General features: G+C 43.4%; 1 protein-coding gene across 3 annotated transcripts in view; it reads right to left on the bottom strand.

The window, feature by feature from the left end:
• Window positions 1–14,370, bottom strand: part of MYO1D (myosin ID) — a 162,348-nt gene that overhangs the window by 71,561 nt on the left and 76,417 nt on the right. Inside the window, exons 17-20 of one of the 3 annotated variants that reach the window (XM_040617251.1) lie at window positions 4,660–4,883; window positions 3,379–3,523; window positions 2,670–2,774; window positions 1,249–1,413 (exon numbers count right to left, since the gene is read on the bottom strand). In XM_040617251.1, the coding sequence (XP_040473185.1) occupies window positions 1,408–1,413; window positions 2,670–2,774; window positions 3,379–3,523; window positions 4,660–4,883 (480 nt within the window). In that variant the 3' untranslated portion in view covers window positions 1,249–1,407. Of the gene's footprint in view, window positions 1–1,248; window positions 1,414–2,669; window positions 2,775–3,378; window positions 3,524–4,659; window positions 4,884–4,910; window positions 6,958–14,370 lie in introns of those variants that run through there. The other 2 variants (XM_040617250.1, XM_040617253.1) reach the window with 2 other exon arrangements.

Genomic DNA, 14,370 nt, shown 5'->3' with positions numbered 1-14,370 from the left:
GCTTAGGATATAAATTGTTTCACGTGAAGAGTAAAAGAAGGCTGGTGCTGTTTTCAGGGTAGAGACTGTACTCTTGCAGTCAAAGCACAGCGTCGCTTACAGGTTCTACAACAATTTTCACCATTGCTTAGTCTGCAAATCCGACGTTCAAATTTAAGGCATAACAGATTACCTGAAGAAGTGCATTGGCTGGAAAGCAAAATGCTAAGCCTTGAAATATCAAATCTTGGTCTTGTTAGCTTTCAAAGTTCAGAACTGTTTGTCTTCTCTCCTTTGTTCACTTCAGGCTTGCCAGGGCATTTCTTGTCCATACAAGAAGGAAGACAAATGGTTCACTCAAAAAGATAGTACATCCAAGCATGGATTTGAAAGGGGTCATCTGCTTTTGAGTTTAAACATGGAGATGCACTGAAATCACCAGGCTTACACACATCATTAAAGATCCTACAAAGTTGCAGCCTTGTCCTCAACAGCAATGCTGAAATTATTTTATCCATTTGTTGGAGGAGAGGTGCTTCTGTTTGCTTTTTTAAGGCCACCATTTTTCTAAGGGGGATGCTTTTTCACTGTGTTTAGTTATATTCTGTCCAGAAAACACAGATCCTTAAGAACAAAGACCAGAAAAAGTATTAATGACTTCAAAAACTCAGGCACAGTCGGGCTGTGCCAGAGCAGCAGCTCCCCTGTGCCAGCTGACCCCTCACCACAGCTTGGTGCACATGTGGCGGCTGCAGGTCTGCCCATCTCACCTTAGCTCCGCTGTCGCTGTGCCCACAGATTGCACTGCTGTGCTCACGCCTGTGCTTCCTTTATTGAGGATTTCAAAAGCCACACAAAGGTAACCCTAACCAGGCAGGCAAGTGGAGGATTAAGCCTGACCTCTCTGATACAAGAAAGCAAACAATAATTTAACTTCCAAAAATATTTTTAAAAAGTTACAAGATAATTTAAAAACCCACAAGACTGCAAGACTATAACCTCGCAGTCTCCGCAGTATTTCCCAATTCCAGCTGAGCTACTTTTTTTAAGCAGCTATGGTAAGCTAAAGGTTTCTTCACCTCTGAAGACACTGCAAGTAACCTTTCAGGCTCAGGAAGAAATCTGCTTTATGATAGGTAACACCTATTCCATCTCCAGACTGCTTTTATTATTATAGTGCTGGGACACCAATGCAACAAACCCCAGAAGAAAATGGATTTTTCCAGCAAGTAAACACAGTAACAGGATGCAGAGAAACAAGGCCTGTTTGTACGCTCAAGGGTTTCTTCATACACCATAAACAAAAAAGAACTGTGCAGACACTTGCCTAAAGGCAGGAGCTCTGTGCTTGCAATTACTGAACAGGATAAGGTATGGAGCTGTGCTTCAAAATCTGCTTTCCCCTATGCTTGCATGGGAGATCGTCCTTCAGAGCTGAATCGGGAGCAAGCAAGAGAAACGTAAGGACTTAAAAGCTTAAAAGTTGCGTAACAGCAAGCAAAATTAAACTCCCACACCAGGTATGCATATATTTTACACACACACACAGAGTAACTCCCCTCACTGTCATTCCATTCCCATTCAAAACAACAGTTCCTATAATCACACCGTAAAGAACTGAATATTGTATTTTTACAGTTATTCCAGTTTAGCTAGAAATGGCAACAATTTGGAACTAGTTCATTAAATGAATTAGAAGAGGAATTATTTTGTTTTCAGCCTAAAGTGAAAAAAGCCAGGTGGAAATACTGCTGCATCTGCCTTTTCCCTAACAGAGGTTCCAGCCAAACTACTGCAAGAGTGTAAAGAGGAGGTTTGGATTCGGACTCAGCCTATTCTCCTTTAATCCCAACAATATAAACCAGTATTCACTCAAACTGCTCATTTAACTAGCGAACCACACTCTAAAAGAGAACACATTAAAAGCAACAGAATACTCCACTGAAATATTTTTGTTTGGAAAGCAACAAGAGTTTCAATTTTTATATACACAAATCATTGTTGAAAAAATAAACCTCACTACCACTAGCAAAAAAGTTGTTGTAAAGGGAGATTTTATGCTGCAAAATTAATTCTGTTGCTACTGTTAAATGCAATAATTGCAGAATCATAAACAATAATCATGCACATTGCTCCACTTTTGGCAAGTGGGGACCGCCTGAACATTTTTAGAAATAAAAAGAATATACTGCTTCTTAAAAACACTTGAACGTCAGCAGCCCTGGCCTGCCACTGAAATTGGTTTTGTAAAATTCAAAGTATACTTTCCTGAGACATTTAAATCCAGCATTATTTAGATCATTATGAACTACCATAAACATTTATGCAAGCAAGTTCTTCTAATTAGTTTTTTTAGCCTTCCAACCAACTTACAAAAAAAACATTCTGCTATGAAAAAAAGTCAGACCCAAACCAGTTACGCAGAATGAAGTGAATTTACTCATGTCTCTGACATGAAGAGGCCGCAGAAGCCATCAAACCAAGCACCCTTCGATACAATACGTTCAGAGGTATGTATCCACCAAAAAATCACTGATACCGTTCCTTGGAACGGGACTGCTTTGACCTGCCACCTCCGAAAGAATCTCCAGGATTACCTCCTCGACCCTGGCTTCCCAAGATTTCACCTTGACCGCAAGAAGTTTCCCCACCCAGCCCATGTGTCTGCAGACCACACACATGCCAGTTACCTTGCGGACGTGACAGGAGAAGAGAACGTTCATGTACTTGTCTTTCCGTTTCAGCTCATTGGCAACAGGGATGAAAGAGCCTGTGGTTTGAGGGTTATCTGGTTTCTGAAAGAGCAAAGACAGGCACATAACTCTTCTTGCTTACTGAAGAATGTAATTGCATTACGTCACGGCTGTCCAGAGAGGACTGCAGCTGCACCAGCTCATCTGAAGGCTTCCTCCAGTCTCTGCCTCGTCAAAGAGCAGCAGAGCATCTGGAGTTTTATGTGCTTTCTGAAAAAAAAAACAACCCAAACCCTTAACAAAACAAAATGCTTACAGGAAGGACGCAGTAAAAGGAAGCAATGCAACTTGCCTAGAAAGAATTTCTTTATTCCTTTTCATTTTATGCTATTTCTTAACATCCCATTATATCTAGAATTTTAGTTTTACATTGACTTCTTTCCTAGCTTTGGCCATTTGAAGAGCCAGCTGATGGAATTACTGTTAGTACGTTTTAGTGCTGTTTGGCTGTATGTGATGCTCGGGTTAGGCTTAGCCCTCAGAAGAATCACATCTAGTGTAGCAGAAGTCAAAGATTCTGGAACTATATTAACTCATTTACAAGAGGAAATTTCAAAGTATTTCTCCAATAGTCACTTTTTCAAATTTCCACCCTTTTAGCACCCTAAGCCCCAGCCACTGCATTGAGCACTTCACTTGTACTCACCAGTGCGATGTAATTCCCCTCCCACGCTCTTTGGAGGCCAATATCAGCTCTGTGACCCTTCAGCACTTCCATGGCTGCAACCTTGGCCCTCAGTTGAGGTAGGACTTCTGGCGGGACGCTCCGGATGAGTTCACCTGCTCGCCACCTGCCGCAAAACACCTGAATCAGTTCCACAGTCTGCTATGAAGACTACTTCTGCCAGATCAGCACAACAAGGTCACCTCTAGACTACAAATGTCAAGGGGAACAGAAGTCCTTCCATTGCATTCCTACAGCTGGAAACATCAGTTATCATTTTTAGGTCACATACCACCTCTGACTCCTAACAGACTTCCCTGGCATACACCCCGTCCCATACCCAGAAGTCAACTACTGGCACATCTGTTTGCAATAAAGTTTTTGCAAGCCCATTTTTTGGGTCATTTACATCATCATTCTCCTTTGTTAGTTGAATTTGGCCCTACAGTTGAACCCTAACCAACTGGAACACCAAACAGGGCAGGGTAGCCCATCCATTACTCCATATCACACTCCAGCCTTCAGCAGCAACACCAGATCCCCAGGATTAATGCTATGAAAAGTCTTTTAGAAGCTAAAGTTCTGTAGTTATGACAATCAAGCTTACTCTGAAAGCAGGACTCTCTACCCTGATAGGCTGTGGATGGCTTTCAAGAGACAGCTGGGGAAAAAACCCAAGGATTGATCTTGAAATTGGTGGCAATTCCCCTGCCAGCAGACAGCTGGACTGAAGTTCTCTAGAGGACCCATCCAGCCAACATCTCTCTCATTCAGCAACTTTCAGAAGTTGTCATTTTTCAGATTGGAATTGTAACTACTTTGCCTACAACTTAGCAGAAAAAAAAAGTCACTAGCTTTTAGATGTTAGGAGGTTGTAATAAAGGTATAAAATACCTCTTCTGCACATAGAATATGGGTGAATCATGGAACATCACTTATTCAACTGCAGAAAAATACTGGCTTACTATAAGAAGTCTTGAGGAAGTGGAGAAGATTCCTTTTCTCTTTCCCCCCACCTAACAGCAACTGCTCTTTTCTTTTAAAGCCAACCAGAAAGGTGAGAAAGGGGCCAAGGATGGAAACAAGATGTCCATCCTGACTTAGAATAATTGTTTGCCTGGTCTAGGCTACCAGAAGCCACCGACACCTTCATCTACGACACCCAGTTAATGCTCTTCAGTCTCTTTTTCAACTTTTATGGAACAAGCAGTAGCTGTCCACTCCACTGGGTTAGACTGAAAAGGCAAACTGTTTTCTTTGTACCTATGGTAAATGGTCTGGAGTGCCTCTTCAAATCGGCGCAGCACTTTCGGTGGAGTGGGCCATCGCACATGCTTGCCGTAATCCTTCATTAGCCTCACATTGTGAAAGCGTCGAGCAACCTCGCGGATGTAAGCCTTCACTTTGTAGCGGCGGTAATACTTGAGTATCGTGAGGGCTGCCTTTGTCCTCTTATAGCGCAGGCGAGCCAAAGTGCCCCTCCAAACCTAGGAGTCAGAGGAGAAAGAGTTTTAGCAGTAAAAAGCAGGATTATTTTTTTTCTTTCTGTACTCCTCCTACCCTGCTGAAATCCATACATATATTAGTTTTATTTCAAAGGAATTGCCTTCTCTGTGCCAATCAGATCCAATTAAAACATCACTGAAAAAACACGGTGTTTACCAGTGTATCAAGAAACAATTTTAACTCTGATTAGAAAAAGATTGCTTTGAAAACAGTTTGGGGAATATCTATTCTGGCCGCGCGCTGAAAAACAAGCAAATATGCAAAACAAATGACATCCTCCCAGCTTGCCAGATGGGAGGCCAGCTTCGCCAGCATCACTGTGAGTCTTATTAGTGCCTGGAGAGCACCACAGGCAGGAAACACGCCACGCTCTGGACTTCTGACACCCTATGCAAAGAGGCACTCTGGGACCCGGTGTAGGAAAGGCTGCGCGCGACGCTGACATGACTGCAAATTGCTACCCAACTCCTAACTTGAAGACCCCGTGCACGCTGATGCATGGCATTGCTCAGCCAGTCTGGGCAGGCTGTGCTGTTTCTATCTCATAACCAGAGAAATGCAAATTCACACCTAGGCACTCTCAAGTTGACACGCACGTCCCTGAGGGATTGTCAACAGATGTACTTTCCCTCTAATATAATCCACCAAGATGAAGATTGTATTTTTGTTTCCTTGTAGAATTCAACTGGAAGGATAATGAGCTTCCTGCATATGAAGAGTGCTTCATTGCCCACTACGGGCCCTGCTGGAGAGTTTATCTCCCTCTTGAGAAACATCCCATAGCACCATTGATGCATATCAAGCCTTCTATTTACAGAAGAATTAATTAATTACCTAAGGCAATTTCCAACACGATATTCACTTTATGAAGTTGATGTCAAAGGTTCTCTTGACAGCTTTACTGATAACCCTGATACGTGGCTGGAAAAAACCCTATATGTAGCAGTAAAGCAGATGTGAGGGGCTGCTCTTCTCTGTACACTCAACATTCAAAGAAGAATTGGGGATTTTGCGTCTCAAACCCCTCAAGAGCGGTGGTTCTTTCAACCTGTCAGAGTAACTCCACCTCATTCTGCTTTGGCCTCACTGTCCTTGCATGGAGTATCTCCTGTTCATGACTGACACGATCCATGTATCTCTGGCAGAGCCTAGGGAGTTGCTTGAGCACCCACTCAACCAGTGCATTTGACGCTCCATAAAGCACATTTATGTTCTAGCCCACCAGAACAGAGCCAAGACCCTAGACAGCGCTGCCCAAACATCCCAAGTAAGGCTGAGCCAATCCATCCCTCAACTAGTATCTTATCATGTCCAAATGACCGTAAGCCTACAACCTCGAACATTTTATTCCAAGATAGGAACTAGTCCTTGGAACACTGTGAAATCACTCTAAACTCTATTCCATTCTGTGACTTACTTAGCATGGTGACGGCCAAATCACAGCTGCTGAGTCCCATACGGCTGAGAAGCAGATGGAGCCCCATCCACTCCTATACTGTGCGTTGTATAGTGTTGGTAGGAAGAGGAGGAGGGAAATTATTCTGGACAGCAAAGCATAGGAAAATGAAGTAAAGCAAGCAGCTAGGGGAACAACTCAACACATGCAAAGCGATCAAAGGCAATGTGCTCCTTATCAGACCCCAGCACCTGCCAGAAGTCACTCTCTGAAGGAGGGTGTAGGAACAGACGCTATTTCAGTAGTCAAAAGGAAGAGCCGGGGAAGTAAGGCAGGACACGGGACGGCAAAGGGAAGGGTAATAGCAGGAAGCACAAAAAGCAGTCCCTGTAACTGTGGCAGACAGTCAGCACTGCTGTGCTAACCAGACAAACAAAACTGTCAGGAAGACAAAGCGTGAGTTAAAGGGTGAACAAGGGATTGGTACTGAAAATCTCAGCACTGCATGCATATAAAATAATATATAACACTTTCCTTATTTATTCTTTGAAATTGTTAGACAGATTGAGGGAAAGCAGCATCCTGTGCATCACATATGCTGTTCTTCGTAGTCACTTTCAGCACACTCAGTTACAGCTGTAGTTTTAGTCCTATATAACCTGCATATCACAAAGAGATACAAGATCGTTGCCATATAAAGGGCATCAGAGCTCCTGAGCAGCTCAGGGCTTCCTGAAGCCACAAGCTAAAACCAAGTTGCACAGGGCCTGGATTTGACCCAAAGTGTGTAAGGCCAATTTAAATCCAGCACTTCCCTGTCTGAGGGCATATTCAGAAACTGTATGACTGACAAAAATCAGCAACTAGGATAAAACAATTGACCATCTAAGGAGTACTAAAGGAATTTGTGCCGTTTTTTAAAGAAAAGTTAAGACAACTTAGATTGCTTGAGACATTTAAGCACAGACTGGCATCACAAAATGTACCTGCCAGGAACGTATGAACAGTAAACAAGATAAACCAAGTAAAAACCTACTGTCAAATTCTCATTTTTTAATTTAGTAAGAACAGAAATGAGGAACAAAGGGTTCCAGGTTGCAGCTAAACAGCTTTCTGAATGTTACAAAGGATCTCAAGAAAAGAACATGCACGCTGAATTTGTGTAGGCTGCTAAAGACTTTGTAGAGCTTCACTTCTGTCAGTTTTTCCCAAAAAACATTTTTAATTGTTTTTAGACACAGAACAAGGTCTTGATTTTGCTTCTTTGTGCTGGAAGTAGGTATGCTCTTGAGGAAAGTCTCTTCCTGTGGTTATTTTTTACACCAGTCAGACATTCATGGAACAAAGGCGCTGTAACAGATTGCCCCTATGTTGTATCAGCTGCATCGCTGCAGAAATTGGCTTCACAGCAAGAAGTGTCACAATTGCTACAAACACTAGCCTTCCAAATCCAATTATCCAGCCGAGGCATGCCCCTTGGCTACACGCAAGTAGTAAACTATTAATGAAAAGCATGCCCTCAAATCAAGTTGTCATAACTGGATAACCTCACACCTAGTAAGGGCCTTCCTAATAGCCACAGTGCCAGGGCCTCTCAGAAGTAAGGAGAAAGCCCAAGATAAGAACAAATTTTTTTCCCAGGGAATGGGGTACAAATATTTTTAAAATTAATTGTTTCTCTGGCTTCTTTTCTTTTCAACCACAGGGCTCATTTCTGCTTAAAGCAGTCCATCAGTAACGCTGAACTGCCCAGGCTGGCTGATGGTCCAGCAGGCTCTTCCAGAAACACGGACTGTTCAAACCTACAAACAAGAGGAGGCTGTCAAAGCAACAACCTCCCTGTTCAGCAGCCACTTTGCGTACTCTGCATTGTGTAGCTGTGAGCAATGGGTGAGAACCATACACAAGACAGACAAGGACACTGGACCGCTTCCTCCCAACACACACCCTTCTCAGGCTTGAATATTGGGAGAGCACTACCTCTCCCAACGTACCTTTTCAATTCTTGCCCCCACCTCCAGCTCATAACTCAAGAACATTAGGCACTGCAAAATGAAATTAAAAAGAAAATCCAATTTCCAGAGCCAAGTTTATCATGGCATTTAACAGGTTCCCATGTTGCAAAAGCTACTTTTCTGCTACATGCTGGAGGAAAATGGTAGAGCCACGGCCACATACAGGAGACCTGCATGCCAAAAAACCCACAGAAAGATCTGTGCATCGAGGATTCTGCTTCTTTCTCTTGGTCCTCTGTACCCAAGGTAACGTCCAAGCCATTTTCATGTATAGTTCAGAAAGGATTCGGTAGCTCACACACATCACCTTTCTGCAACTTGACAATGAGCAGCTTTTAAGTCGAACTTAAACCAAAGCTACACACCAGCAAGTTGGTAGTTTCAGCACTTGCGTTTAGCAAATCTTGCAAGGACAGGGCAAACAAGCCTCAGAATCAGTGCCCTGTATCATTCCTCCCACAAGTAAAAATAAAATGATATTTCTTTGCCACCTTTCTGTGGTTTTTAACTCCTGGTTAACCTGGCTTCCCATAGAAATAGGACTAAGCATAACCCTGTCCCCATCTGACCTGCTGAGACTGCCCTGGTATCTTCTGAATCTCTAGCCAGCTCCAACCAAATCTGACAGTGGAACAGAAGACTCGAAGAGGCAAGTCCATATATCTTTCAGGAAATATCAACAGCAGGGTAGAGTAAGCCTCAAATTAGAGTGACATTGCTGGAAACACTTCAGAATGAGCTCAAGAGCCATCTGCCTTCTTTGATCTCCAAATCTCAACCAGCACACACAAAGCTTCTAGCCAGGCAGCCACACGAGACTGCGTGCCAAGCCAAACAGGTATAGCCAAAGGATACCAGAAGGACCTGGTAGTATTCCAGCAGGATGAGAAGATGGAGATGTGTGCAGGACACAAGGGAAGGAGTGAAAGATATGAAGACGATGACTGGAGTACCGGCAATGAAGTGGCCCCAAGAAGAAAACCAGTTGTCATCAGTGCGGGGCGTCCGCAGCACAGGACAAAGGCAGAGGAAGACAGGCTCACAGAAAAGCCTCTTTGATGACTACTTTCAAAGGGACACACTGAAGAGCAGACTCCAGTGCAATAGATTTTGTCCTCAGTTAGCGCAGCACCTAGTGACCAAGCAAGAGCAAGAGACATCGTGCAGGACACGCTGTAGAATACATTGTCCTCTACCAGAAGAGCTGCCCAAGGAGACAAGGCAGGGCAGGGCATAGGAAGGGGAATAACCAGCAGCATGCATTGGCTCCACAACATGTGTATGCAGGGAAGGGGACCACAGGTAAGTTCAGGACTTAAGAGCAGAGACTTATAACTATGGTTGTTAAAAATGGAAAGAAAAGGAGTTTTAGAGCTTTTAAATAAAATAAATAAATAAAAAAAACCAACAAAAACCAACCCGCCACAAAACAACATAAGAAAAAAACAACATTCCTGCCATCCAGTCCCTGCCCATGGTCTCTCCTCATCTCCTTCAATACCTCTGCCTTTCTCCTCCTAAAGGTCAGGTGAAGAAAAATTAAGAGAGTAGGTAAAATTATAACTAAAGGGCTAGGAGAATGGACAGAAAGTAAAAGGCTGGAAAACAAAGCCTGAACAACACAAGAGATCTACTCAAAACTCCTCAGCATTAGAGTATTTATTTCTATGGCTGCTTCCAGTGAAGAAGAGTTCCTTGCTGTTTGCTTTACTATAGTCCCTTTTACTCCTTCAGTTACAGCCAGCGAGGTGGAAGTGACCAATGGTGCCATGAAAAGCTCCACAGCCAGGGAGGTCCCATCCTCCTGCACAGCTCTGGGTGCTCTGTGACCCCATCAGCACTCCCCCTCCTCTCAATGCAGCAGCAGCAGCTTTGGCACCTTCTGCAGCTGGGATTTGCACAAAAAAATAGAACAGTCATCTAAACCAAGAGTCATACCTTATCTTACGGGAAGTACTAAAATATTTTCTAAGGTATGTTTAATTCACATGGGTTTGATTAAAATTTAATAAATTAAAATTCAAATGAATGGAAAAGGAGATCTGGACATGCCTTTAGAATCAGCTCAGTGATTCTAGCTAGATTCTTCTAGCAAGGTTTCTAAGATTAAGAAACCTAACACACAGCCCAAGTCCATCACCTTAGCAGACTATAAATCCTATATACCAACCTACACATAGGCTGGTTTGTGAACTGCAGTCTGCTTCCAAGCTCAGACTTACCTATTAAAAAAAAGGAAAAAAAAAAAAACCCCACAAAAAAAACCACCACCCCAAAGAAAGGAAAAAAACCAAATGGGCCCTGCAGAGCACATGGAAAACCAGCAGACCAGACAGGATGCACCCAGAATGCTGAGATCACCTCGCTTGTAGTTCTTCTGTGGAAAAAGGGATAATCTAGATTTGACCTAGATGCTGCAGTCTCTGCGAATGGAGAAGTAAACCCACACAGCACACAATCTAAACAGACGAACAAGCAAACAAATGCCCAGAATTCAGCAAACAAATGGAGCTCGCCTAAATTAAAAACTAGCATGGTATTTTTGAACAGTTCTGCAACTAACTAAACCTTGGAAAACTACTTCTGCTTGGGGTAACACAGCACACCTCCCACCAGGCCTCCTTCGCTCTGGCCTGAACTGTTCCGTGATCAATATTTCATGCTACCCTAGCACAAGCTGCCCTCCAGGCATCCAAACTGAAAAGAATAAAACAAAACCTAGCTAGAAATTCACACAGGCATGAACCTTCCTGCACAGCTTTAAAGGATCTCAAACGGGAAAGGTTATTAAATATTTAAGTCAATAGTGCAGCGCCGAAGCTGCACGCAGCTCTGCCACAGAGTCCTCCGAGGCATTGCAGTTTGAATAAATGCTCAAACCTGAAGCAAGCTTTAATTATACTATTCCTGATTGCTTTTGAAGGGGGTCATCTCCTTGCACAGCACAGTTATGATGGAGTGGCTAATATTCACGTGCAGCACCCCACCAGGTACTTGCACACACCACTATTTGTGATCTGAGTTTTCCCAATTCAAGTAAATTCAGAACCCGTAGAAGGTTTGAGGCAAATGGTTTTAAATCAAAGCCTCCCCGTTCTAAGAGATCACATTAGAGAGCATATAAACAGTGAGTAGGAAGAGTTGCTTAATTTACTAAATGCTATTTTCTCTTTTCATGAGTCAGCTGAACAATGTTCATTCTATCACTCTGCTTAATAGAAATACTGCACAAGCCAGGAAAGAGAGAAGGGTCCCACTTGGAGATTAATTAGATTGCACTAACAAGAGCGTGTCCAATAATAAACATAAAAATTATCAGAGAAACAGCAGTTATAAGCAAGTCGCACATGTGAGGCTCATGCACGTACACATGACGTGCCAGATGCAGGGTCCTTGCAGAACTGGTCTGGGTTCCTCCTGCAGCTCGTCCTGCTGCTCAGCAATGGCTGCAGCAACCATCCTGCTGCTGTGCCCATCTTCCTTCGAGGCCAAGCCTGAGATAATGCTGCTGCAGTTCAGCCCAAAAGCCTCAAGAAAGCTCTTTACCATCCTACTCATAAGGAGCTGCTAGGTCCATTTGGTGCCCTTCGCAGTCTCTACTGGCAGCACCCCAGCGTCCTGACAAAGGGAACACCATTACCCCATCCTGGTTGCACTCCACAGAATTTCCTGCCTCTGGCAATAAGCAGGGAAGGAAGATGTTGGGAGAAGAGAGATAGCTTGACATGAACAAAGAGAACTGGTAAAGGTCCTGTATTAGGGAAGCAGAGAATCATCAGAACAAGGCTGCTGCCATTAGAAGAAGACAGGAACCTTCTCTTGTCCTATGAAAATTCAGGGTAAAGTGTTTTTATGCTGAAGATATTCAAAATACAAGTCACTTATTAATGATCTTCAGTATTTATTGCTGGTAAAGACTGCAAGGACAACCAGAAGCACAGAACAACCTCCAAACATCAAGAAGTTAAATAAGCTAGGACACTTCTCTGTGAGAAGGCAGGACTGAGAGGGGATGTAGCAGACATCCACAGAGTCCTGAGTGAAGCCCTGCCTTGTCAGTATGGGAATGAGTGGGTATCAGGTGAAGCTGGCTAATGCAAGAACCCAGACATAGCAAGGTCTCTCCATGCAGTGGTTAGCTGAGCTTGCCAAAGGTGGCTACAAAACCTAAAAGCTGGTGGCACATATCTGAGGACAAGTTCACAGAAGAGAAATCCAGCACCTGTTACTGCATAAGAAAACCTGTGCCCAGCTTACATTATCGCAAGCCCACATGTCTGAAGGGACCAGGAAAGTCTTAAGGAGAGGTATGATTCGCACTTGCCCTGCTGCTGTCCTCCCGAGGCACTGTCTTGCAATCACTCTTGGAGACTTGACCGTGGTCCCGATGGACCTTCAGTCTGATGTAGCACATCTGCTACAGTTTAAAACCCTGATCTATTTAGTGAAGCAGCTAAGAATTAAGCTTCATCTATGTTTTCTGGAGTTGTGACAGCACTGTTCTGTTAACAAGCCTCTCTAGAACAAAGCAGACAGAGGGAAAATGGAGCCATGCAAAGAACTGGAAAACGTTACTTACCTTTGTCTAAAGACCACAAACACCACTTAAACATGCATTTCCATTTCTGCTAGGGAGGACAGTTTTAATCACGGTGGGGAAAAAAAGTAATAGCCCATAAATATTTCAGCAATCACAGATCAATCACTACATGCTTATTGCCCAAAAGCCCCATAACCAGTGTGAGTAGCTCACTAGCCAGCCACATGAAAGGGTGGCAAACCCCCTCAAAGGGGCTGTGATTTATATTGCAGCATCCTTTTGGGAAAGAAACTACACACAGAAATTATCTGTGCGTCTCATTATAGGCACAGTTCATGTGATCCTGGTATATTTTACTATCATGTCAAATTAAGACCTTTTCCAAGTTAAGGTTGTTGAATGCTATTTGTGCTTGCCTGCACTTTTATTTACACTACACTAGCAGTATTTTCACACTTCAAACAAGGCTTAAAGACATCTTGAGGTGCAGCAGATCAGTATCTTTTAAAAAAAGAAAAGCTCAGGACAACAGAAAATAATTTTCTTCCATGAAAACAAGCAAGTATCAGTAGCAATGGTTGCAGAATCTGGTCTTCCCAATTTGTCTGTGATACAGGTGAATGAGCATAAAGAAAACCCAACCAAAACTGTGAAAGGCAGAGTTAGAACCTGAAACACTCAGTTTAGAGGATCAGAACCACAAAAAGTTTGCTTAACAAACAAGGGACTGTAGAGATGTTTGCTGAAAGGAGTCCATTTGAGAGGGGGGAAAAAAGCCACACTCGAGACTGGGATTCCCAGAGGGACATGAGGACGCAGCACTCCTCAGTTCCTCTGATTCATTAGGGAAATCAATTTCGATTCTTTTTGAAGTCTTTCCAACATGTTCTGCAAACTGAAATCCAGTAAAGCAAAACCTGAGCAAGGAGGATGAAGTGAGCAGTGGGTACCATTAACACCTAATTGCAGGCTCTGCAGTCATCATTTACAAGAATTCATACGCAGCGCTGCAAAAAGCAGAGGACCACAATGAAGCATTTACAGAATCAGGCAATTACCTGCTCCGCTGCTGTTGCCAGGCACTTTGCTTCTGTCTGGGCTTACTGAAGTCATTTGCACATTCACTAAAGCCAAACATACTCTCTGTGATGCTGACAACAGGCTAGGGGGAGAGTTGGGGTGTATGTGTGTGTTATTGTTTTTCCCCACACGCATGTGAGTTAACAAACCAAGTTTTAAGGTGACTAACAGCCATGAAGCCCAAGGTCTCAATGCTGGGACACCAGAGTCCTGGAACAGGCAGTTGCCCTGCTATCCATGCATTGCTAGACCATATCCTTAAACAGTGGTGCACATACACAGTATCCTCTCTCCTCTGCTCCAGAATAAATGGGTATTTACATTTATTTAGATTTGAGCATGTGCCCACAGCATTTCCTCCAGGAGGAAAAAGATAGTAAGCAAGTACCTAGGGGCCCCACTGCACTGCTGCTGGAAGGGTAGGATCCAATTCTCCT

This window comes from Falco naumanni, chromosome 18 (assembly GCF_017639655.2).
Source record: "Falco naumanni isolate bFalNau1 chromosome 18, bFalNau1.pat, whole genome shotgun sequence".
Classification (NCBI taxonomy): Eukaryota; Metazoa; Chordata; class Aves; order Falconiformes; family Falconidae; genus Falco; species Falco naumanni.
This window is presented reverse-complemented; position numbering and strand designations above follow the sequence as displayed.